At 40.4% G+C, this 27,163-nt stretch overlaps 1 protein-coding gene across 3 annotated transcripts in view; it reads left to right on the plus strand.

Annotated features, from left to right (window-relative positions):
• The window catches only part of LOC117214005 (RNA pseudouridylate synthase domain-containing protein 2-like), a 174,840-nt gene that overhangs the window by 115,125 nt on the left and 32,552 nt on the right, over positions 1–27,163 (plus strand). For all 3 annotated transcript variants that reach the window (XM_033459794.1, XM_033459793.1, XM_033459792.1), the window contains one exon: positions 3,760–3,847. In XM_033459794.1, coding sequence (XP_033315685.1) covers positions 3,760–3,847 — 88 coding nt within the window. The remainder of the gene's footprint in view (positions 1–3,759; positions 3,848–27,163) is intronic.

The following is a 27,163-nucleotide window of genomic DNA, read 5'->3' on the forward strand; positions in this document are numbered from 1 at the left end:
CCGTTTGATCATCGTTGCCTGGACACTGGAACACGGCTAGAATTTGGAAAAATCGGATCGACATCGACATCGACATCGAGCTCTACCTGGCATTCGATTAAGGTTTATCCGCGACGAGAACTTTGCCGAATTCGTTTCAACCCGGAGCATGGATATACATACTGCGCAATGTTTCAAGCGTATCAAGAATTACCATACAGTTGCGTCGCCTGTTAATGGAATTCTAAATGACTAGAGACAACGAGACCGAGATTATCCGCGTACGAAGCTTAAGACAAATTTTTGGACGATTTTGAATCTTAATATTTTTCGAACGTTTGCGAATTTGATAGGATGCTTTTGTCGTTTGATCGAACAACAAGTCGTTTCACAGTCAAAGTACGCGGCGGTGATCGATAACGAAAATGTTAATGATATACGTACGAACAATGGAAATCAATGGATATTATTGGTGGAATATGCAAGAGCTTTTCGATTACGTTGTTTCTATTACTCGACGTAATAGTATCGATCGGTCCTCGAACAGAATTGTTTGCACGTCGCGATTTCGTGTTACGCGACCGACCAATCGGATTTACATGGGTCGATGTTTCGACTAATTATTGTCTTAATTAAAACACGTATAAGCGAGATGTTCGTTGTCGAGAGCACACAGGCTCTCGAATATTAGGATCCATTAACGTAATGCGCCGTTTGTTCCGGGTGTGCGAAAATCGCGCATCCGGACGTCGTTCCGAGCCTTTAATTATCGCGCTGATTAACAGATATTAATACGAGCCAAGCCATGATTTTCACGGGCCTTGTAATGGCTGTCGACGTGATCAACGATTTTAATAGAACGGATATTTAGGAGCGCAGCAACCTAGGAGGGACGCGTTTAGATTAAGTGCAATTTTATTCGTCGATAAAACGCGCGCTATTACTTTGTTTTTTATAGTATATGATGGGGCAGAAATTGCTTTTTTAATCGACTAATGTTTTTAGATGTAAAGCGAAGTTTGCTTCGATATCGATAATTTCAATGTATCGGATAACGAGACGCTGGAAAATTTGATAAAATATGCCAGGACTGTATTCTATCTTTTTTTTTTTTTTTTTTTAATAGAAAGTCAGAAGTATGAGGCACGAGCTAGATTGAAATCGATTAAACGTTAATTAATTATGCTTATTAAATGAAGCTGCGCCAGTTAAGCGGATTACGATCCCAAAGTAAATTCGTCCTGGGAAAATTTTTAATTAATTCGTCTGGACGTTTAATGGATTCCGCGAAATTCACCGACCCGGCTGAATGGTAAATTTCAAAAATACCTCTTACAATTCTTCTCGAGTCCATTTTTCTCCCTTTTCCTGTTTTTCTTCCTGTCTTTTTCCTTTTTCTTTTATTTATTTTTTTTTTTTTTTTTGGTCTTACAGCGGCGATACGAATCTTGTGAAAAGACCTCGCCGCTGGTATAAATGGTTCCACCTATAAATGGCGTAATCGTACCTGGAAAAAAAAATACACGGCAGCACGTATATTTCTCCAGTGATTCTAACGTGGAAGGAATTTGGAAAAAGGAAAGAGGGAATTTTTCACAAATTCAGTTATTACATCTATTCTTACGTGACATGGATTTTATATCGATGTGAACAACTTTACGAAAACAATTCCGATCAACGTATCCAGGCACGATCAGCGGTTTCTTGAAAATGTTACAGAAATAACGCAGAAAATGTGCTTAAGCCTATAATTATTTATAAACTTTGATAAAAGTTGCTAGAAGCGCGCCATTCCTCTAAACTCCAAGCTTTGTCATTCGCGCAATCTTAAAAGAAACAAACAAAAAAAAAAAAAAAAACAAGTATGGTCACGTTGGATCGTGTGCTTCCGTCACGAATAGAAGCATTTCGCCGCGGGACAACGAGGATGAAAGAATTATTGGCACGGGATCGAAGAGAGAATTAATGTCGGCCACGGGTAAATTTATTTCGGCCGACCGAGCGGCGCAACTCGGCTGCTATAATTGAAGGCTGGCCGCGCGCTGGAACACAACGCCGCTTTGCTTGGTTCACGCGAAACAAAGGGAAGATTGTTCCGTTCTGCTCGGGTTTGTCAGACCGCAGCTTCGAGCCGGAAATGGTCGCGACGCGTCACGATCCTCCGTGTTTGTCTTCGTTTGTTTTTTCCCGTGTTTTTCGATTTTTTCTCTTTTTTTTTTTTTGGTTTTTCCGCGGTAGAGACAGAGGAGATGTTTCGTTTTAGCGAAATTTCGCTCGTTTATAGCGCTCGATTGTTTGGCATTTCGAGTTCAAATTGTATTACATTACGTCGTATCGCATTTTTAGTTTTCCATTGTGTCCTGTTTTCATACCTTTTAAACGTAATAAATTCTTCCGTACGTTTGCTACCGATATTTAACCTCGTTTCCTTCGGTTTGCAATTTTATCCTCAATTTTACGCGATAATTAGCATTGATACTGTATGATTAATATACATACACTACCGCTCACAATTATGTAAACACTTTGGACGATTTGTATTAATAATGCATGAACAACGTTCGTCGAAAGTTATTCAAATGTACGAATTAATGTCAAAATAATTATCACAAGTACGTAATATTATCTACATGTATGTCATGTTCTTGTGAAAATAGCCGAAGAAGGTTATCAAATTTAAATTATTTGTTTTAAAATTATATCTGTTAACGCGCCCGCGGGTTTTAAATATTATTACTAGAATTTTGCAAAATCCTTCTCTACCTAATCCATAGCATGAAAATTAAACGAGCTGAGGATAAAAAGAAGCTTCTTAAACGACAAAACTGATGTTTGAAATTTTCAAATGCTAATTTTATTGTCGCGTATTTTAACTTTTAAAGTTAAATTTTATCATATTACGATATTCTTATATCGTTTCTATCTGTTGTATTCTATTTACCGTGTTAAGTACCAAAAGCCGCTAGAACGCGGACTCGATGTCTGACCACATCGGTCACTATCTACTGAACGACTAACTGCGGTTGATAAATCCCGCTGCAAATTATTACACTGTCTTATCTTCGATGGACGCTCCAATATTTTCGCCCTTTCGTTCACAATTTCCAAATTCTTGTTCATTTTCTACGGATCTTCTTCTTCTTCTTCTCATTTTGTTCCAGATAGAAGAATTTATGACAACGAATACGTTATGAACTCCGCCACGGACTTTTCAAGCTACCCCATCTAATTGTGCTTTCGTTCGGCTTAAAGAAAAATCTTCTTTTTTTTAGCACAAAACTCGATTCAGTAAATTTTTATCGATATCGGGAAATTTTTACAATTCGAAAAGAGTGTATTTAGGTCGGAAATAGTTTAAGAAGTTTCTTTCGATGGATAAATTTTATGGTATTATGCTCTTGCTACTTTTCTTAATCTTCTCGATTGTAATTAAATATTGTGAAAAAAGGGAGCAAGCGTGTGAATATCTTTCAGCGATATTATACTTAAAACGTCAAATTATCCAATCCAATTTCCTTCAAATTATTCGTTATTCCGACACCTTGAAACCGATCACCTCGAAGACTTCTTTCCAGAAACGAACGCCACGATCACCTTTGCCCAAAGTCCGCCCCGAAAATTAACCATTGCTAAAAGATGGAACGCTCCCTGGGTGGGAGCTCGAACGATCCTCTGCCCCTTCGATCCTCGTTCATTTTCTCTGGCTCGAGTTTCCGGTGGCCATGTGTCAGGCACCGATCACGAGGTATACGGTTCACTTATCTACGTTCTTTCTTGCAGGCGAAATTGGAAACGAAAGCTTTGAAAGCGAAGAGGCCAGGATTCACAGACGAACGGTACAATGAAACCAGTTATTACGTGGAGAACGGTCAGTATGCCCTCCGTTTTATCTTTAACCCCGGTATACACTATCGTTAACGAGTTTCGAATTACGTACTACGTATTCCACGGGAATTTCAAATAAGAATTCTGAAAAGCCTATCTTTTGAAACGAACCTGGTTCGGAATTTTTTTTTTAGAAAATTTGATCGAGGCGAAGGATACTAATTATCGTCGATATTTGCGGCATTAATTTTGGAAATCGGTAGATGACACGGACGGAGGTGCAATTGGAAAAGTAGTTGCAAGTTTTTGTAGCGTAGCTATGATGTTTCCAAAAAGACGACTGCGGTCGTTGCAGATTAAAAGAATAATTATGTTTTGGAATATCCGTTTGCAGTAATAAAAAATTTGCTCGAATGTATCGAATGTTAACTAAGGGTTAACTAAAGCAAAAATTAAATTATTTTGGAGAATATCGTATTTCGGTTAATTCACGAGCGAACCGATATTATCCGATAAATTGCTTCGTGAAAACTGCGTGGCGTGTGAGTGTGTCCCTTCGGGGAGCCATTAGACGTTACATGTATCAGCAATTAACAGTTAACGCACGGATTTATGACGGTCGATCGTCGATCAACAGCATCGCTGGCGGTCAATTAGACATAGATTGACAATTAGACGATGCGTGTGAATCGGTAACTGTATTTTATCGGTAAACGCGCGTTTCGATCGTACAACGGATCGTGAGAATATACAATCGATTGGCTGTATGACGTGTATCTGGGGATTGGTGCAGTTTGTTGGATCAATACAAGGGTATTTCCTCGATAATTCGTCGTTTGATCCAACAAGTGGTCAAAAGAGACAAATTCTTTTAAACAATTGCAACGAAATATCGAATCGATCGTCAGCGAAGACGATTGACGCACAGTGCGTGCCATTTGACAGATATTCGTTTGTCAGATATTTAAAAATGACAATATGCCGTGTTGGATATACCATTCCACGCGTAGCGCCACGACGTATAGCGTCGCGAAGCTTGCAGGCATGAGATAGCTCGATCCCGGGCAGGGTCGATGAAAACGAAAACACCGAAAGAGCTTTTCCCCTCGACCCTCTTCCCCTTCGTGCTATTCGATTTCGTTGGCATTGCGAACCACGTCGACCAACCCGCTGGTGCCGGGAAACGAGAGGCAGCAGTCGGGATCATTGTTCGGATCATAGCCATTCGCGGGATTATCCGCGATTACCTGGCGAACAGAGAGAGAGTCGGTAAAGGCTGCAGTTACCGTTGTAAGGTCGTCGGGAATGCAGATGAAGCGATTAACGCGTATCGTTCCCTCTTTTTCGTCGCTTTTCCAATCCTTTCTTTTCCGATGAAAGATAAAAAGGGATGGAAATAACATCGTATTTAGCAGGTTTCGTATTTTCTATCGTTGTGACAGCGTCGTTAAAACGCCAGATTATCGAGGAATCTTTGATAGTTTTGTTTATTCGAGCGATTCTTCGTTGGTCGTTAGCGGGAAACGCGAATTAATTCAAAGAGCTTTGCACACGGCGTTCGTGCAGGAGGATCGGAAAGTTACCCCCTTTCGCTTTGCGATATCGCGAAGAACGAAGAGATGAGGAGTTCTAGCGAAACCGATACTCGAGGCTGTAGTCGAAAGTATGGATGACTTTTAGAATGGTAGCAGGATTAGATGTCCCATGAGCAGCTGAAATCTCTGACACTCTGGCAGCTATTAGAGCTTGTAATTTATTCCTTTCCACGGTTTATCGTATTGTCCGTTTAAATAGCCACCGTCTGAGAACCAAGCGGGACTAATTAGCCGGAGAGAGAGAGAGAGAGAGAGAGGACCTTGTACGAACTAACCGCTGTTATCCTACGTTGACTCGTTTTGTCGTAAATATGTTGAGAGACAGAGAGTGAGAAACGGGTAGAGCGAGTGAGACATAGCGGAGTATTTTACAAAATTCATATATAAAAACGCTATTCGTAACATCGTTATTCGTTCTTAAAACGTTCGGGAGTTTGTTGAACGTTGCCTCGCACTTTTACAACGTGTCTATAAAATACGACTATTCGCTGGAAATTTAAAGTTCAGTAACTCGTTAGTAATTTGATTATCGTGAATGTGGATCGTAAATAATGTCAAGCATTGCTCCGAGCGAGCAATTGTAAAAGATGATCGCGACAACTCGTGGCCATTTAACCGGGCAACAATGGCCATAGGGTAAACAAAGGTTTCCTCTTTCGTTAGTCGGTGAACTTTACAATTAAACGAAAGTGTACTTCCCTTATCGAGTGGCAGCAACAATAAACTCTTTGCAAGAAACCGACGACGTTCTTTCAACGATACTGACGAACGTTAATTAAAAAGCCGGTTACAGCTACTGTCTCGGTTAGACACGCGACTAATCAATCGATTTCACCGCACGAGGCCGTTTATCGAGAGTTTATTAAGCAGAAATAGGTGTATAGGTATGGATCGTGGACTGTAAACGAATCTGCAGCCGGAATCGCTGGAACGAGTCGACGAAGTCGATTTATCGAGTGTCAATACGTTCGGTAATTAAAGTAGTTGCTCGCGGCGATGGCTGCCTCTGTGTTTCCAGCCAACGTGCCGCATTATCGACGTTCCACGGGAATCGTTTGATAGACGAACACTGATAGGCAGCTATGGCTATGCTCATTAGTGGAAATAACGTTTACTCGTCGATAACGAAGAACGTTGTGAGAAGGAGCGAAAGGAATGTCGAAAATGTTGAAGTAACTACTTTAAGAGAAACTCTACGTCTTTATTTATTTATATATATAACCTGGAGACTGCTATTACGCAGAAATATTCTAAATAAGGAGCGGAGCATATTATTGTACCCTTGAATATACATTATGTTTTGGAACTAATAAGCGGATTTCTATTTATGTTCCTTGTAGCCTCTAGCCGAAGCTATAAGATTAACTTTTTTGGTAATGTCCTTTTGCTATAAATATATGAACGTGCTTCCTATCGTTCCATTGTCTAGTAACGCTAAGAGAGTAAGGATCTGAATCAGCATAAACTTATACATTATACTTTTTTATTACAAATTCATCCAGTCGTCCTTCGATCAGTCAACCTCAATCTCGACAGAAAATACGATTCCTGGGGCTCTCTCGATATTCGTATCCTTCGAAGAAGATAAACGAGGCGAAGACGAAGATTCTTGTTAATAACGATCTCTTTTCAGAGATAGAATCGCCGAATATACATATGTAGGATAATAGAGTTGCAAGGATGTTCTTACGAAGCCGTTTAAGGCATATCGTGGTTTCTTCGACAATTTCTTCGGGAAATCTAAATTGCCTGTTTCTCTTGAAACAGCCGTATATCTTACGTCCAATGTATCAGAGAAGTAACGGAGAACGTAGATAATATTGGAAGAGCTTGCGATATTTTATTCATTAAAACGGTATTAACCTTCCGAAGGAGACTTTCTTGCGTTTAACGAGTTCTTACGCTATTATACAGGATATCTTTAGTAATTGGACCGACCACGATTCTTTTTCGTTAGAACGTTTTCGAGTAATGGACGTTACGAAATAGAGTTTTAAAGTTTCATGCCAAGCAACCAAATTTCAGTTATAAAATACATCAAAGATGGATTCGAGTAGCTAAATATTCCTGCTACTATCTTGCTTTCTGAGAAATCCTTTAATCTTCTTTCTACCTTCTGGAAGGATAAGTTGTGCCACCACTTAGAACCAAAGTTCCACAAACTTTCTCAGACTTCTTGTCGGTCTTTTACTCAAAAAGGACCGATAAATCTTTGCGTTTTCCAATATCGATCGTCTCTAGAAGAATACTTGTTTCCATCGCGATGTTTCCATTAAAGAGATTGCAAAGTAGCAAACGAATTTTTCCTTTTTCGTATAAATACATCTCGATTTCAAAACTGATCGATTTTTCGCCGTCGAGTTTGCGGATATAATAGTCCGCGGATATTTCCGATAAATTCGTATCTTTATGGACACAATTGAAAAAGTACTTTGACTTCTGGCTGATTTTACCAAGGTTATACCACTTCTGTATCAACGTTGAATCTCAGGGGCAAGCTTTAAATACAAACCAAAACAAGTAAAGCTGTTTTTATATAAACAAAAGCATAGTGAAAGATATATTTTCTTCGAACTCTGCGTATTTTCATGAAGTAACTGTGGAACGTATTCAGTCTTATTCCTGCCATTGAGAACGCGATTTGGCGAGCAATTCCGCGGGAAATCGGTGCAAGTTGGTGGCGAGACCACGTTGGTCGCGTTCGATGTCTATCGATTGCCTGTTCGGTTCGTTATAGCGAGTTTCAGTGGCGAATTCACGATAACGGGAACAGCGTTAGTCGTGGCGGAGTGAAAAGGAAAGGGTGGTGTGCGCGAAGGCACGTAAGGATTCGAGTGTCTGAGAGAACACAGAGAGCTGACTAGAGCAAAGAGAGGAAAGAGGGGAAAGGATCGCGAAGACGAAGGGAAACGAAGAGAAGAGAAGGTAGACGAGAGAATCGATCGAATATTTAGACCTACTGGCATATCGACAACCGATATCTGCTCCACATTCGAATAATAGACTCGCACGGCTGACGACGTGCTGCCGGAGCATCCTCCAGTTCCTCCTCCAACGAAACAAAGACCTATTAATGCCACTCGAAAGACACACGCCCACCGGCGTGCTTCTCCTCCGATTCTCGATGGACGTCCCCTTAACGCGAGAAACGCATTCCATTACCGGAGACTTGTGACACGGCCAACCAATATTCCCAACGAGTATTCCGTTCCATCTCTCTGTCTTCCCTGTATACGCTTTCGTTGCGCTCCGTATACTCTTGGCTACGGAGTTTCGATTCGTCGATAGCCAAATCAAACAGAAACACGAGTCTCCCATTCTAAAGTAACTCTGAAGTTTATCGAATTCATCTTCTTTTTCCAAATAATCGTCGATATCGAATAATCCATCTTAATTTCCATCCTCGTATCAAATTTCAGTGCAGCTCTTTAACCTCGAAACGATCCCAAATACACTCGGATCATCGAATTTATTCGTTTCCCCATTAACCTTATCGTCTCCGGTAATCCGTCTCAATTTTCATCGTTAAACCCCGACAAACGAACGAACAAAGACTCGTCTCTGCATTTGTAAAACACCGACAAACCAAGCAAACAAACTACGAGACCACGGAGTTGGCCAAGCAAGATTCTCGCGACAATTAAATCCGACCCCTGGGTCGTATCGAACCTTCGGACCTGAATCACATCTAAGGGACCGTTACCCGAGCTACGTTGATGCAACGTTCGCGCCACTCGGGGGTCATAGCGAAACGATCAGCCCGACATCGCTGATACCCGTGTATACAACGAAGATAGAGGGGTGGAGCTTCTACGTGATTCAAATCTAGATCCGATCCTATCTCTCGGTTGGAGGAGCCAAGAGTACGCTATTGGCTAGAGCAATCCTTGGCTCACGGTATACTTCGGCTATCTTTCTCTTCCTCTCCACCCTCTATAACTCCTTCTCTTCCCCTCTACTCTGTTTCCTCCCTTCCACCCTGCCTTTTTGGCCTCTCCACTCCTTTTAGAAAATCTTCTTCGTTCGACGAAGTCTTCTTCATTTCCGGAAGATCGAAGAAGGTTTCGAGTTAGCAGGTGGCTGTAGAACGTTGTATTTTTGTGTCTCTGTGAATGTTCCGGGTCTTCTTTCGTCCTTCTATCTTCGTATATACCGGTTACAGAAATGCTATTCTTTTGCCTCATAGGCTGTTTCCAGAATCTTGAGAAGCCGAGGCAAAACGGTTTTATTGGCTCGCGAAGATCTCGCCGTCTTAAGACCCGTTTCCCTCCTCGTTTCTCTTTTTCTTCTTTTTTTTTTTTTCTCTCGCGCTGGAAAGCCGCTGGAGAACAGATTCGCCTTCATCGTGGTTATGGTATTTATATGTAGTACGTATTACGGCGATGTTGATCGTTTCCGACGCGAGATAAATTATTTCGTGGATTGTTTTATAAGATCTTCGCGGTGGTTAGAAGTTGTCTCCCTAAGGATGGTATTCTCTTTCGCTTTTAAATGTTTCTTATTTCTATTATCGTATCGAGGAAGACTCTCGGAAGTCAAACTCGTCGACAAAGCTTTTTACAAAGTTTTTAGTTTTATCAAGCAAGTAATCGGTGTACCGATCAAACACGCTCGATGTACTTGATATATTACTGTACGCAGTCGTGTCTGAAAACCGTGACTTTAAAGTATCTTTTCGCCTGTTCTGTGGGAAGAACCCCTAGCCATTATTACTGGCTCTGTCACTGGAGTACAACGATGTAGAGAAACTCTTTCTTTCAACCTTTTCTTGTTATTAAAGTAGGACAGGTAGGCGAGGGCCTGTCACACATCGTAAAAACTGTGACAAGAAGCTCCTGGTTGTAGATATACAGGGTATCTCTCGAAGCTTGGTTCATTGTACATACAACCCTAGCCAAAATACATTTTGTAAAGACGACGTATATTTCAGGAACTAAAATTTTGAAACATCCATCCTCTTAACGAATACGGTCAACGTACTTCTTGTCTTATAATTTTAAACTTATCAAAATCGATTTTCGTCTCTAACGCGGAAACTATCAACCATAAAATTTCAGTACAGTAACCTTCTTGTTAAATATTCATCGTCGTTGCTATTAAATATAAATCTAAAACTATCAAATACTTGTCGAGTCATCATATTTTTTATTTCGTTATTTTAAATTCGCTAAAATTATTTTCCATCGCTGATACAAGAAAGAAATTTTCAACTAAAATTTCCAAGGAAAAATTAACCTAAAATCGATAGGTAATTTACGAAACAGCCAATGGAATAAACTCGCGAATTCGCGTTTTCAACCCTTCCGTGTTTGCTTCGCTCCCCCGTTGGCAATATTTTTTTCTTGGTCGGCTTTGAGTCTCAAACGACTTTCGAATCGAGGAAAAATATTTCTCCAACCACCCCCGTCGTTTCTTAATCTCTTTCTCTCTCCGGTTGTTACTGTACTCCCGGGAACTCTGACTATCGCGACGATCATTATCGTCTTCTTCGTTCGACGAATCAAGTTCTCCTCGGGCGACCGGAGACGATCCGCGACTTTGCGGCCTGGTTTTACATGCCAGACGATTTCCTACTTCTTGCCTTTGACGTGACTCGATTCGTCGCGCTGCAAAGCAAAATTACTGTGTCGAAACTCGTTCCTTTTTCTTGCGTGTTCGCTTCTATTTTCCTTTCTTCTCTTTCCGTTCTATTACAATAAAAATATTCGTTAAATAGAAATTGCAGCGAAGAGTATCGAGAACATTTTGACGATAACGTTGAAATTTTCAGTGGAAAGACGTAGCGCGTGATATCTACGTTGGCCGCCATTTCGATCTTCCATTAGATCTTGAGAAAATGTCTCATTAACGGGATTCCCCGGGTGGGCCCATCGCGCTGTCACGCGGATCATCGCCGAGACGCACGCGAGTTCGCCTGTAATCTCGATCTATCCACGTCCGCCAGTAAATTCCAGGCTTCTGTCTGCCGTGTATAATTCGCAGTGAGATAAGATTACGGGCTGCGGAGGGTGGCAGGGGGTGTACAAGACACCGTAGATAGATACAGAGCCGCGATTTAGCGTGCTAGTAATGATACGTTGCGAGAAAGCGTTCTCTCCACTCTTCCTCGCGATTCCTCGATAACGCGTGAGAATATTAATGATGCTCGCCTGATTCGCCAACGTATCTGCTGATTCTCACTGACTCGCGACTGATAATTCAGCGTTGAAATACGCTGGATGATTGCACCTCCATCTTCTTATATTTACTTTTAAAACATTTTACGTTGTCATATTTTCTTTCGTGATCGGTCAGCGAAACGCGAACTGGATCCATTTCTGAAATATTTCTCGTTGTAAATAATTTTATTTGATCGTTTCGCGTCCTCTAATTGACGATAGATAACGAAACATTGTTGCGATGATTTTTCATTTTACATATATGCGTGTGTTCCTAATGCGATTCTGCTGTTTTATCATCTTTATTATTCTCCTACTTTTATTCTCGAGTTTTTAATTTTTTTTAATAGTTTTATTTTTCGAAATTTCGAATGTACGACGGATAAATGCGCGTAATTTGACTAGCTAAACCCGCCTGTATATGTTTAAATTCCATCGTGTTTGACCAGTCGTTTGGCTTTGGTATTTCGGCTGGGGAAATACAGCGCATGGTAAAATGTGGCTCGTTGGGAATAGTATAAGTTTGTGATTTGAAAATGATAACGGTTTTCACGAGCTACTTGTATTTTCTGCGAGAATATTGGTTGAACAAATTGCGTTGAATAATCGATACTCTCTATTGAAAACCACTGTGATTCTGTCTGATCGCATACTGGGATTTTCTACTTAAGAGCCACTCTGCTAAATCAATATCAATATAATTCAATTTCCTCGTGTTTATTTCAAAATATTTCTACTATCCATATCTCCCATCGATTATATCTTTACCTTTTAACAATTGTATACTAATTTCCAAAACTATTAATTAAAATTATAATCTAGAAAATAAATTTTTGCGAATGTTTGCGAAATACGTTTAAAATTTGACTGAAATTAATTAACACAGCGTCCTACGAACAATTGCTTTCGTTTTGCAAGATTATTTCGTAAGAGACGCGTAAACCCGTAAAACTCTTTTGCTCTAAAGGCATGAAGTTGCAAAATAGTGCGATCTATCTAGCGACGCTTGAAGGCAGAAAAAGAAAGAAACCTGTATACCCTTAAATTCACTTTGCCCGCAGCTTGGTTTCGCGAATGCTCGTTTATTCGTGAGTTTTACGACAGGATCGAACTCATTACACGACTAGATACGGCGCATGAATGCACGAAGAGTTCCCTCCAAGTTCAGTTTAGGAGATATCATCTGGTCGGCGGTGGCGATCCGATAAAGATTGTTCCGCGCTCTCTCCTCCGTGTTCTCTCGCGCGATAACGCTTACACCGCTGTATAATCCTATATTTAACCTACGACTACGGGCATAGTCCGTAATACGATGATCGAGCCAGAGGTAAATATTACGGGCACAGTCCGTAGTACGATGATCGGGCCAAATATAATATACAGGATGGTTGGTAACTGGTGGTACAAGCGGAAAGGGGGTGATTCTACGCGAAAAAAGAAGTCGAAAATATAGAATAAAAAAATTTTTTTTTTTAATTTTTCCATCGAGACAACGATCTACAGTGAGATCCGTTATAACGTACTGCACGCGTACCGAGCGAAAATTCAAAGTCGATTTTCTCGAAAACAAAGCCTCGAACGAAAAATTTTTATTCTGTATTTTCGACTTCTTTTTTCGCGTAGAATCACCCCCTTTCCGCTTGTACCACCAGTTACCAACCACCCTGTATGATATAATATATAATAGCTTGTTACGTTTTCGAAAATTCTCGAACGTAAATCGTAGGTTAAGGGGTTAAGCTGACAAATAAGAGACGAATAATACAGTACGAGAGACAGTGAAGTCGAGTGGATTGGTGTGAACGTAGGAAAAAATGCGTTTCAGAGTGGACATTTCATAGGGTAGCGAGGGAAAAGAATTATTTCTGAAATCCATGCTGGATTATTCGCGAAGAGTTTCGTCATCGAGTTTCTTCAAAATCGAAAATATTGTTTCGATAAATATAAAAATCGTAATTTGGTAAATATCGTTTTCACTCGAGAGAAACAATTTAGATCGGTGAAACGAACATTTATTCTGCGTTTTACATCCTCGATCTTTTAACCACTTTGCAATTAACCTTCCATTAAACATGCAAGGAAGGGAAAAATCAGAACAAATTGAAAATTCGAAACATCCGCAAGGATGGAGATTTCATACGGCGTGTCCGTGTTATTTACGCGAAATGCAAATGACGTTGCGTTTCAGCCTCACCCTCCAAGCAAACTACGATCGTTCGTGTTACAGGAACGAGAGAGGGAGAGAGAGTTAACGGGTAAACGAAAAATACCGAATTTCCATATCCACGAGGCATGATTGGAGGGTCAGGCGAAGGTGCATTCGCCGGCGTCTCGATAACGACCGACACAAATATTTAACGATATCTCTCGCGGTCGGTCCATGAATTTCGCAGACGTGGACGATTATTCTCGTTTGGTCGAGAGGTTGAATATTCCACCGTAGTCGAATATCCCTGAAAACTTGTTTGCGACGCATATTATTTAGACGATCGTTTGATTATCGGTGCTCAATGGATCGACTCGTGAAAACTTCCTCAACCATTCGGTATTCTTTCATTCCACTCGGAGTATCTTCTGCTCCTTAATCCTGAAGATGTTTTAAAATGTCATTTTCGTTAGAATGTACTATATATAAAATATAGTTGGAACTTGGATGAAAAGTTTCTTTCGTTTTATGAGGAAATAATAGACGCACAATGTTTTTTGTTTTATATTATTTTGTCGAATTACGTACGATCCATGTTGTTCTCTTGAGATAAACACCGCGACATTTCACAGACTTGGTTTCACGTTTGTATGAAGCTTGCACTGTTGTAAAAAACACGTTTGCGAAAGAAAGACACTTTTCGGGCAACCTAATATTTACAAGTACTTCCTCTGTAGAATTTTATACGCGTGAAACGTTACAAATTCTTTCCTCAGAAACGATCGCAGACATTCGCTTGAATTTTTCTCTAAATCAAATGGTTCCGAGATGCCAATCTTCTAGAGTGCGAAAAGATTTGAGTACCTCTAAGAGATGGAAATGCCAACATTCTTTATACGTTATTTCCAATAATCGATCGAATAGATTTTATCAACGTGTGATCAAGATCTATCTGGAAACACGTAGTTGTTTAAAAAATAATTACTTAATGCAATTTCCTAATTGTTCGATTATTTCCAAACACGACATTTTCCAAGTGACCTCACCTAATACATTCTTGCAACCGGGTCGGAAAATTTTCCATTAGCCGGTGCAATCGAATAGCATCGCCAGTTACGTTTTGCCTCGACTATACAGCAATGTGTACTTCGATTTTCAATACGAGAAACTGGATAGTTCTAATACGTTACTAGTGACTTAAATTAATTAATTGGTTAATTAATAAGAAAACATTGCCTCGCTCGAAGAGTTAAACCAGCGCGAATATTTGAAACTCGGGAAAGCTGGAGTAAACTTTTGCGTTTTCTTTCGTCGCGAAGTCATATACGCGAGAGAAAATTTATTTTCACGCAAAATAAGAAAAAATCGAATAACGTACTGTACTTCTTCTTTTTCTTTTTTTTGCTTCATCATGGCGACGCTTGTAGTTTCTTCTTTTTTCTTCCTTTTCCTTTTTTATTTCTCGTTTGCGAAAGGAATAAAAGTATCGATAGGATGGATCGGGAATAAAATTGAAGGCAGTGGCAATGAGGTTCGTTAGAAGTCGTAAAGCGCGACTGGCATTTGCATGAACAGGATGGAAAAAATCGCGGCGGTCTCACGCACACCTCTTGGGTTCGATTTGCCACTACCGCGAATAGATCGCTGATAACCGATACACGGAACAGCGTATATTTCTGATTGGTACCAGGAAACGCTGGCTGCCTTTCCGGAAGTATAATTTGAAAGAGTGTCGTTAGCTACATCGACTGCGATCTACACGAAGATTTATGATCGATCGGTAAACAGAGCTCGTTATTACGTAATCGTCTATCACGTTTTCCAGCTTTGATTAATTGCTGTTTAACAGTTTAAAGCGTCGTTTCTTCCTTCGTGAAACGAATACCGACGTTTTATAATATTCGTTATCGCATTTAGAAGATAAAACGAACGTCTATATTTGGTTTCCGCTTTTTCGATCGTGTTTATAAAAATAAGTATCGCAGTGAGCCACAATTTTTTAAAAATAAAATTAATCAAACAATCGTATTTCTACGATAGCAATTTATCTATTAATATTATCCTAATCTCGGAGCATGTTGAATTCCCTCGTAAATCTCCACTAGGCACATCGAAATTGTTCAGCGTATGATGTTTCAGACGTTTCAGCATTTATCATCCCCAAACTATCTAGATAGGCGTGTTAACAATGTCCCTCTGGAAGGGTGTTAATTGCATAGCCGCTTTAGAGGAGAGTACATTCCAGTCCCAGATACTCGAGTCTTTGTTGTCCCTTATTGCGTACATCTTGCCGTGCGACATTATCGATCAACAATTTGGATGGTCAATGGGTCGTCCGTGAATTTGCACGCTTCACGCTGCTCGGTAAATTCATGCTTAGTGCATCCACGTTCCGCTCTGTTCAATACCATCTATTGATATTTCTCTACCCAAACATTTACCCCTATTCCACTCGAACAGTCTTTCATTTCTATTTTTATTTAAAGTTAATTTACACAAAACTTGCTTGCTTCAAGTCGAAAATTCCCGTCGTTCTACTTAAAACTCTTTCGTAGATATATATGAACGAAGAATTTAATTTATTTATATGCGTAATTGGTAAGATTATTATATTCACGAATATACATACGAATTCTTTGCAATGTACGATTTAAAATGAGATAAAAACGCTTAAAGGCTTTAATAATTTCCTAATAATTATCAAGCTTTTTCACTCATTAAATTTATTATGAACGAACGCGATCACTGCGATCGCCAAAGGCTTAAAAATGTTTCTCCAACTCGATTAACAACTTATTCTGTTTTTATTTTACCATATAGGTAATGCATAAGTAATGTAACGAAGTTAGCAGGCGCCATTCGAAATTTCTCCTCCGTCAATCGAACGTATCGGAGCATTCGCGTTGATTGGCTCGAAATTACGATTTACAACGTTACAAAATTCCCAACAAGGGATTATAAAACAGCAGATACAACGGCGAGTGGCGATGAAATTTGCATCGCGACAACTCGCCGTTCGATACAAATTCACTGGCCGTGCCTGATCGATGAAATACGCTTGACGATGTGCAATCGCACACTCGACTACGCACGCCGCATTGTTTCGGAGAGATCCACCCCGACTACCCCCGTCAATTCTGCTCTGAATTATACATCGATGATCCCTGATAAAAAAAAAGGACTCGTCCACCGATCGAATTTCTCGTGACTCGACAGAAATATCGCCAAGGGATTTGCGTTTCGTTATCCATGGGACGTACGAAGAAAAGTACCCCGTGTAAAAGAAAATTGGCAAGTGGAACGCACTTATAGTGGCTCACAAGAGTATTTGAACTGTTACCGTAGAAAACTCTTATGTACATATTGTATGTGTTGCGACACTCGACTAACTATCGACCAGTCAGGCACAACTGATCGGTTGGTATCGCGAGCCTTGAACGTTATTAGCGTCCAAGGTGGAGGATTATAATAAATGTACAGGACGAGGTTTAGTTCACCTTATTTATTCCACTCGATATTCCGAATACAACTGTCTTTAAGTTCACTGGGTTCCACTTAATACTCCGAATACAACTGTCTTTAGTTCACTGGGTTCCACTTAATACTCCAAATACAACTGTCTTTAGTTCACTGGCTATCCTGTTAAATATAATGGTCACTGACTGAATGCTGTTAACGTTGACTCTTAGAATACTGGTACAAGAGTGACTCTTGGTGATGTTGCTGTCGTAGAGGAAGGTTCGTGGTGGATGTGTCTCAAGTCTGTTCCTAACTGATCATTGGGTAAAGACGTATGTTCGAGGATGGGCTGGCTGCCTTCGCGAAGGTTCGCGCGCGGGTGACCTTACACTTGGGGCAACCCGCGTGTCCGGTCTTCCTGAGATGTAGCATAAAATAAAGAAGTTTCTCCGTGGGATCCTAAAGTACCTTGACTGTACAATAGGCCCACTGTTTATGGTGGGTCCGCACTAGGGTAGCGTAGATCCTTGACGGTCGTCCTGCCCGCGGATCGCATCTGGTTCACATAAAGCGTCGCGGTAATTACCAGGCGACCACTCCAAATCCCGAACAGTATGTGTTATAGAGTATTTTAGAGTTTCATTAGCATTGCGATGAGAGACGATTGTTCCGAATCTCGTCTATCCAAGAAGTTTTGAATGGTAGCTGGAACGTTCGCTTCGTTTGTCTTACTCGTCGAATGTAGTATAGTTTTATCGTTATTTATCGTTGTCTTTACAAAACTGATTCGAAAGACATAGACAGGAGATAAAATACTCTGGACGTTTGTAACAGCTATTCGAAGGAATTCGTTATTGGAAAAGATATTTTCCAGAAGAATTTTTCAGAAAGGGCTTGTCGATGAACCACAAGCAGAACAGAAGGAAAGAAGAAAAGAGAATGGTTAGATCAGAGGACGAAGAACAATTGTATGGCTTAATCGGCGGATACGCTGCAATTGTTGGACGATTGGTGAATTTTCATGGAAAGTAACGGCAGATGGTTCTCGTTGGTTGACCAGATGAGGTCCTTGAGCGACGTAGGAGTCTGTTTATTCGGACTGTAATCGATTACATTGGAGGTCAGAACGTAGTTGGGTAAAGTCGATAGTCGTTGAAGTCCTCTTCCAAGTTTTTGCGAAGTTGGAAAATTACTTTGCGCGCGAAAGTTTTTTAGTAGATCGAGATATCTTAGGTCTTCAATTGGAATACCACCTTCGCGTAACTATCTCTGAATGGCATATATAGACACATTCAACAGATACCAATAAAATTAGATAATTCAGATTCCCTATGGTTCACCTATGGTCCAACGACACCGATAGGAACTTAACCATTACCGAAATAGATAGCAGGACCATTTAGATTTTTCTATTTATATTTCACTTACGAAGATACCGACCGTTTTAAAATAATCCAACTCTGCAAACATCCATCAAACTTCGATACCACTGGAACATTTACTCCCCTGCAGCGTGGAACGTCCAAACCCCCACAGAGCAATTCGGCCAGCAAGCCAGGCCAGCCCTAGAAACGCTCCACAATCGGCCAGTAAATATCCGCAGGCCCGTAAAACATTGGTCTCCCAAACGCTAGATATATCTTCCGCTACCCAACATATTACCAACCATCGAACAACGAGGACATACCGGTATACGTACGTGTCTGTCCCATGGATCGCGTCGATTAGTAACGGTTTCGGTAATTACAGCTCGAAAAGTAGCACGTATCTCACATGTTCGCTGTAATGAATTTCGCGAACGTGCATGGTAGGATAGGTCTTGAGTCTTCTATTATTTGAGAAAGGTGAAGGTGAGAGAGAAATAGAGGATTGGCTGTCGGACGACGAAAAGCGTTTCCCTCCGTCGCTGCTCGGAAACTTCGCCAGTTTCCTCGAAGAGTGGAGGCTCAACTCGCGTCGCAATGGAGGACGATGCATTGTCTCCTCGACGATCTCTTCTCTATCCCACTTTTCCCTTCTGTTTCCGACTACCGCGACGGAAGGTTCCCCGTCGTGATCGTCAGCGACGATCTCTCTCCAGGAGGAGAAGCTTCGGGATCCCCTTCTCTCTCCACGCTAGCGGTGACGACGGTTTTCGCGCCTCTTGGCACGTTTCACGCTCGCCGCGTAATCCACACCCTCGTGCTCGAGTGTTCTGGCCCCGCTAAAGCCTGTTCTCCTCTTTCCTCTTTCTCCTTCGTCGCTCACCACCACCTGGTTCTTTATTTCGTCAAGAGTGACCGTGTGGGTGCTTCTTAACACGCGAATCGTGCTCGATTTCGTAGCCATCCTCTTGTCTTTTCCTTTCTTTCGCTCTTTTTGTCTCTTTCGGGTTTCTTCTCTTTTATTCTGGATTCGCTGGTCAAAGGAATCAAATTCTGAACCGCATAGACGATGGTCGAGGCTTATAACGTTATATCGTTCGAAAGAGAGCTAAAGCGTAAACCAGGCTTATGACACGCTCAAGGACAGTCGCCTCTTCGGAAGCAGAATTCAGCTTCTTTGTTCCTCCCATTTGGATTTGGAACGATTCATTCGTAGAATAAATAGTTCGGTTCGAAGATTTTACACGGTCTATCGTCGTCTTGTGCCGCAACAGAGGTGTGTTTAAGTATTATTTGGACAGAGCACAGCGACTGGTATATCTGTATGATCGCGAAATGTATTGTTCGTTTTAAAAAGTTTCGACGAACTTTTGAAGAGCGTTCTGGTTCTCCAGTTTAGGCAGCAGGAATTTCTTTGACGAGGAGCTTTTCAGAAAACGGATGGGTTTCTTGCTGGTCGTTTTCGTCGCTCTTTGTCAACGCTGCCGCATTCTTTCCTTGATTTGCCGTGTTTCTGCACGAACGCCAGCATGGCTTCCGGTTCGACGCGGAAATTGTGCCGTGCGAACGTTCGGTGGTATCTAGGGTACATCGAGAATGAAAAAAAATTTACAAACGGTCGTATTGTTTTCGGCATCTAGCTCTCAAGAATTGGCAAAGACAATTGAAACGTATATCAAACACCTGCCAATCGTTTTTCGTATCGTGTGAGTATTTGTAGTATAAATTACAATTCCTTTTTAATAAAATCAATACAAGAGAATTTACGTTAGTCTGGAGATGTCGATCTTAACGAGAGTCACGCAACTGCAATAATTTTTTTTTTTAATTTAATATTTCACATTCACAATTTGTCCAATTTGGACATTTGGTAGAATTTTTAGCCGTTTGATTATCATGTGGGTGGCTACCCGCAATGGGGTACCATCTTCGTGTTTGTTAGGATATATCCTTTATGAGAACTGCTGGGTGTTTCCTTTTTAGTCTTCTTTCTATGCTTGTGTTGATCGTTTCCGCTGCCAGCCGGTTCGGATGCGTCGCTATTCTTTCTCTGTACCTTCTTGCGAATCTGCTAATCTCTTCCTTGACCGTTGGTATTCCAAGGTCTTTCCGTATGTCCTCTAACGTACCATGGGACGTTTACAATTGATCTAAGAATTTTAGCTTGGATTGTCTCTATTTTGCTTATATGGAGCTGTAATAATTAAAACGTCATATAGCGAAGATAATAATTACGACCGATAGTTTCAGGTTTCAATTTCGACCTTCGTTTTCTCTGTTTGAGAAAGAAATTGAGGAAGAAAGCAAATTAACACCGAATTGTCTTACCAATGGTTCCTTCGTCCTCGTGCGATATTTACGATCGTTCTCATCCGGTTTTCCCTTCGGCCAGCCAAATTCTTGGTTAGGATTTCCGTTTAATTCACCGAGAAAACCGGTTCTGTCGACCGATTCAATCGGTTGAAAGGAGCCGATTGGTTTCCACGAGTAATCCCTGGTCGCGCAGATCGCTGCAATTCCGCGGACGATTGGTCTGGAATTCAGAGGAGGCTTCTTTTCCCTTGATTTTTCCGCTGTTTCTTCGATTCATCCATCGATTTCGTTTCCCTCTCGCCCCTGTATCCCATTTGATAGCATCTAGAAGGCAACGAATTTCTATGAGACCTTCCTGCCTTCTCTAAAAACCTTCCATTTCCGATCTTTAACCACCGCTGTCGCCGTCTTGCGTTCCATTTATGAAAATGTTTTATATCGGTGGAAGAAATTTATGGAAATATTAAATATCGTACGACGCCATATATCAAATAAAATTGAGCGGTTTTCTAGAGAAAGGACTCGTAGGGCGTAAAAGGATAAATCGAGTATAAATAGCGTAGCAACTTTTATTCTAATTTATCCTAATTTCCGAATATTAGTTTATAATTATAACGACGCTCGAACAAATTTGTTAGCTGTACATTGTACTTTATTTCGCATCTCATTATCCTATACATTCGTTTATAATATCCAATTGCTTGACTGTCTTTTAACGTACCGAAATAAATATTGCAATTGGTAGAGACATCCTGGTATTTTATTAATTTAATGCATGTAGTTTTGCCAATTAAACAAAGCTTAGATGCTATGAAATATTCGGACGTTAGCGCGAGTCACCGTATTTTTGATAATATTTCAATGTTTTACATCAGACAAGATTAATGGAAATAAATGTTGTATATTCGTCGATTTTATCAGCAGTGATCGTTAATCAACCGCGTATCAATTAATTAGAGCGTCCAACTACAAACAAGCCTCGCTTTAAGGGAAGATTCCGTTTTTCTAGGCAAAGAGGAGGAGAATCAAGGGGATGGGTTTCGCTTCGATGACACACCCTCTTCAAGCCGCTCCATAAATTGCAGGGTAATCTTTCCCTTCGGTGAAAAGGAAAAGCCCTGTGCTTTTATCCGCGACAGACGGCTTTCTTGCTGCCTGTTCCGGTTCGACGAGCCGATCGAACAGCTTCCAGCTGTTTAATTAAAATCATTTTAATTGCGAGAATGGAGTCTCTGGTGCTTTCCTTTGAAACTACACCTTGGACGGGCCCTCGGTGATAATGAGGCGATTAAAAGAATCCATTTCATAGCGTTCTGATGCTTCAATGGCGTTGCGCTACTACGCGCGTTTTATAATCTGAAAATTTTACGTCTGGGGTGAAAAGAATTGGAATTTCAAATATCTGATACACTTAGACCTCGATCGTTGAGGCTGAAATTAGAAATTGCAATTTTTATTAATTTATTATTCAATGCCAACTCGTCCGAAACAACGATCAAAGTCTACAAAATAAAACATAAACGTTGTAATCGCTCGAATAATTAAATTCTTCTCGAGCTCTGAAGTTCTTTCACGTTGTATCTATATTTTGCAAATACGAAACACGGAAATATAAAGGCATCGACCTTTCCTCCGCGATGTAGTAATTTTCGAGTCGATAATTCCGAAAATCTTGTTTCTTTCGAACTTCGAAGATATCCAGACAGTTCTCGTGAAATAAAAAGAGAAACGGCGGACGAGTAAATAGCAAGGAAGAAGCATCCTTTGAGTCGATTGAACGGGAACGTTAATCAACGCGCTGGCGTGTTTATCTCGTCGGTCTTTTTTCTTGTCGGCGGAAATCGACGTGACGGAAATTGTGTGTTACGAATGGCGAGTTCCGACTGCAGGCCGTTTGAAGCGTCGGATTAATTTTTGGCCGACCAGTGGAGACAAGATCGTGCTTTTTCCAGACGAACAGTCACCGAAAAGCAGACCTAATTTCGTTTACGTGCTCTAATGAAATGAAATCCTTCTTCGCTTTTTCCGGTTTTTTTTTTTACGATGTAGAAGAAAGGGTTCATTTTCTCTGTAACCATTTCCAACAGAGCAATAAACAAGTACTCCTCGAAGTAAATACGTTTAATGAGCTTTCGATCCGAAAGAGTTGTCAATATTTAATTAATCGCCCGTTGTCTTTAACGAAGCGAACAAAAGCATTTTCTATATTTTTCTAATCCGTTAACGCTTTTAGAAGCGAACCTCTTTTGTCCGTAGAAGAAATTCCTCGCTTTATTTCCTATGTTGTAAATACTTATATCTTGTGGAAGGTAAAAAGTAGGTTAAGGTTATCGTAACTTACAGCTAGTTCAATTCGTCGTTTTATCCACTAAGCACTTCGCAACCGTACAGAAAATGAAGCGGTAAAGAATCCGTACAATTGTTCGAGTGTACGAAAAACGTAAGAAGTTCTAAATTAACCGGGCGAGGTTTGTTCGATTCGACGAGTGCTCGAGAAGCAATCCAATACGAATACACGAGTGTTTCGAGTACGAGTGCAGGTAAAGGAAAGAAAGGAACGATCGATGGAAACGTTGGATTAATTTCTACTCGGCAGTGGGTTGAGAAAAGCAAAAGGAAATTGCAAATCGTTAATAAAATCTTGAAAAAGTATATTCAAAGGAGAAAAGATTAGGTCGAAATATTTATGCAAGAAATTATCACGTTTTCCTTTGTTGTTTATTTCGTTCTATGTAAAATGGTCCATCGTTGCATTTAGTTTATATTGATTCGTCCGGAGCGTCAGATTACAAATGCATTCGATGGTAGGGAACGATTAATTCGCTGGGTTTACGCGTGCAATTATAACACAGTGTATGCATAATCGTTTAAAATTTGTCATAACTTTCGTTACGGGAGGATGGTTGTTCGTTTAAACGATTGAAACGATGATAAACGATAATATTAATATGGTAATCCGGAGTTAAAAGGTGATGCGTTTGTATTTCTCGTCGACCCACTGAAATTTGCATATTCTATACAAACATATCGCACAGCATATCGTAGGTAGATATGACGAATACTTAAAGTTCCATAGAAAATAAAATTCCACCGAAAGTCTATCTTCGAGTCTGAAACGTTCGAGATTCTAGTCGCCGTTCGTTCGTTTTCGTTATTTTCTTTAATTATTAATTTCAAGTATTCGCAACTCCCCATCAAAGAGAAAAGAAATAAAACGAGAAGAATAAAATGAAGGGAAGATAAATACAGCGAATGAAAGAAGTAGATATAACGGAATAAGATAGGGATAAATAAAATTTAAGAAGTTAAATAAATATGCCAGAAAAGAGTAGATACAATAAGCGAACAAAGATTAATAGAATAAACTATACGAGGAATACGAACGAAATAACAAATTTAAATAAACGAATAAAACTGATAGATATAAAGGAACAAAACGGAAGAAAAGAGGTAACAAAAATATAGAACAATCTTAAAACTGTGTCCAGTTTGAAGATTGTCGAGGTTGAGGTTGACTGATCGAAGAACGAGTGGATGAATTTGTAATAGAAAAGTATATTGAAATAATTAAAGGTATACAGCGACGAGCAAAAGTGTAAACACGCTGCGCTGATTTTATGTAAAAGGCGATGCTACGACTAATTTTTCAAGTGATCGGATTCGTCGGAAACGTTTATGATAGCGTGTAAACGTCAGGGAAACGAAAAACTGTCAATAAACACTGATCGTCCACTGTTTCGCAGTCAACTGCTCCGCACCATCGTTTGATTACTTTTCAGTTTGATATGCTTAATCCAAGATGAAGCCACTTAGTGAAGATAAAAAGAACAGTATTACTTGTTTGTGTGATAAAAGTTTGTCGTTGCGGCAAATTGCAGAGAAATGTAGTGTCGGTCATACGATAGTTGCAAGAATAAGAGAAAAGTACGTTGGTGCACCAATTTCTTCGCAAAACGGTAGATCGCGACTTATTTTGGGATAGAGTAGCATGTGAAATCGCACACTGTATTCGGTCGGATAGTTACAAAAGTGTGTTTACACTTTTGCTCGTCGCTGTAAGTATAAGTTTATGCCGATTCAGATCCTTACTCTCGTAGTGTTACTAAACAATGGAATGATAGGGAACACGATCGTGTATTTATAGCAAAAAGACATTACCAAAAAGGTTAACCTTATAGCTTTGGCTAGAGGCTACGGGGAACACAAATAGAAATTTGTTTATTAGTCCCTTTGTTTTTAGACTTTGCAACCGAAAACATAATGTACGTTCAAGGGTACAATAATATGCGCCTCTTCTTATTTAGAATATTTCTGCGTAATAGCAGTTTGCAGGTCACGGATATACATAAATAAAGATTTCAAGTTTTTCACGAAGTAGTTACTTCGACAAAGATAAATAAATATATTGAAATTCACGTTTTGACCTGCCCTGTTGCAAGAATCAATTTCCCTCTCTCGTAACACGCTGAAACTCCGGTCGCGTAGCTCTTCAACGTTTTACCAAGCGAAATATAATCCTTGAAAATCCAGACTTCGGTTTTGAAGCGGGGCCAAGAGGATGGACTGCTGTCCGACGAGAACGCTCGAGGCGTTTCCATCCGACGCGACGTGAAGTGCCGTCGCATCTCTGTCACGGGACGGAGAGGATAATCATGGCCGGCTGTCCGGCTTTTATTGTGATTTACGCGATTGGCGCGATACCGACCGGCTTTATTTTCGGTCGGTCAGCCACCATCGGTACCCTGGCCGCTGTGCCAATTTGTAATTAATTACGAAACAATCGCGTCACTATTTAAAGATTATAATAACGGGATCACCGCAAACAGTTGGAACGCGCCGCGCATCCCTTATCACCTCTATTTCTGTCGTTGTGATTTTCTATCGCGATACACGATTTCGTACGTACGCGGTTATTTAGATCACGCGTCACAAACGCTATACCATATCCCATCTTCTACGTTCTACGTCGTATCTTGCATCGTGTATCCCAAAACCAATACTCCATTTTCCGTAACTACTAAGGCAAACGTATTCAAAAGTTGCGCGTTACACCTCACCATTTCCATCCCACGCTATTCGCATATCCTACATCCAATATCCAGAATCTAATACCCATTATTCCATATGCATTATTTCAGGCCCGTTCCACGGTTCACCACGTTTCATCCCACATTCCATATTTCATGCACCTTATCTCATACCCTGTACCCCATAACTAGTATCGCTAACTCGTGTACATATTTTATCTTACTTGCCACACTAAGGCTCTCCATTCCATATCTCATGCCCAATTCATATTCTCTTTTTCATATTCTATAACCCACATCCAGTATCCTTAGAAAATATCTTTCGCGTCGCATACTCGTCTTACGTCTGACACGGGATTATCGAACTGGTATGTGGAAAACGGGATGTGGGACTGAAGATAATGGGTGGAAAATCTAAGGAATGGAGTAATGGAATGAAATAGAGAAGATTGGATGTGGGATGTTGGTATCGGATTTTGTATATATGACATCCATGGATATGGAGGATTAGAGAATAGAAGTTAGGATACGAGACGAGTAGAATACATATATTCTTGATATTTGTTATTTTCTAACATTTTCCTAAACAGTTTCTGTAGATCTGAGATCAGAAAATTGTACACGTCAACTGCTAATTGTTGGAAATTGTTTCTATAAATTGGAAAGTTAGTTCAAACGTAATTACAAGCCAGTATCCTAACGTCCGTGAATGTTTGTTAAAAAATCCCAAGGAAAATTTATCGTTAGTTTAAAACAAACGCTCATTCAGCTGTCTGGCGTGTAAACGTACGTTGTACCTGTCGTACACGCTCCGTACGTGCCGTAACGAAACTTCGTCCGCGTTCAGATCGTTCTTCGACGATTCAATTCGATTTCCTCGAACATTCCGCCAGCTATGAATCATACTGCGAGATCAACTTGAGCTTCGGCGAATTGTAGAGAATTACGTGATTGGTCGCTCGGAGAGACGAAGTTGGTTTATTTCTGCACAAGTTTGGATTTACATAGCGAGGTCGTTGATTCAGGTTGCAAGGAATATACAAGGCTGAAGGGACGTGATTTATCGTTGTTGTGAGAAGGTGAACGATCGTTTGATCACGGTAAAGAGGTGTGTCGAACGACAGTGTGTAGACTCGACGATGAATTAACGAGCGATCGATTAATCAGGATATAAGGATCGAGACAGAGTCCAAGTTGCTTTCTACCACAACCTGCCGATCAATCAGCATGAAATTATTTTTAAACGAATGCTTTTACGTGCCATTATCGCCAAAGTTTATGTGCAAATCGTCTGTCG

Source organism: Bombus bifarius, unplaced genomic scaffold (genome assembly GCF_011952205.1).
Source record: "Bombus bifarius isolate JDL3187 unplaced genomic scaffold, Bbif_JDL3187 scf7180000009145, whole genome shotgun sequence".
Classification (NCBI taxonomy): domain Eukaryota; kingdom Metazoa; phylum Arthropoda; class Insecta; order Hymenoptera; family Apidae; genus Bombus; species Bombus bifarius.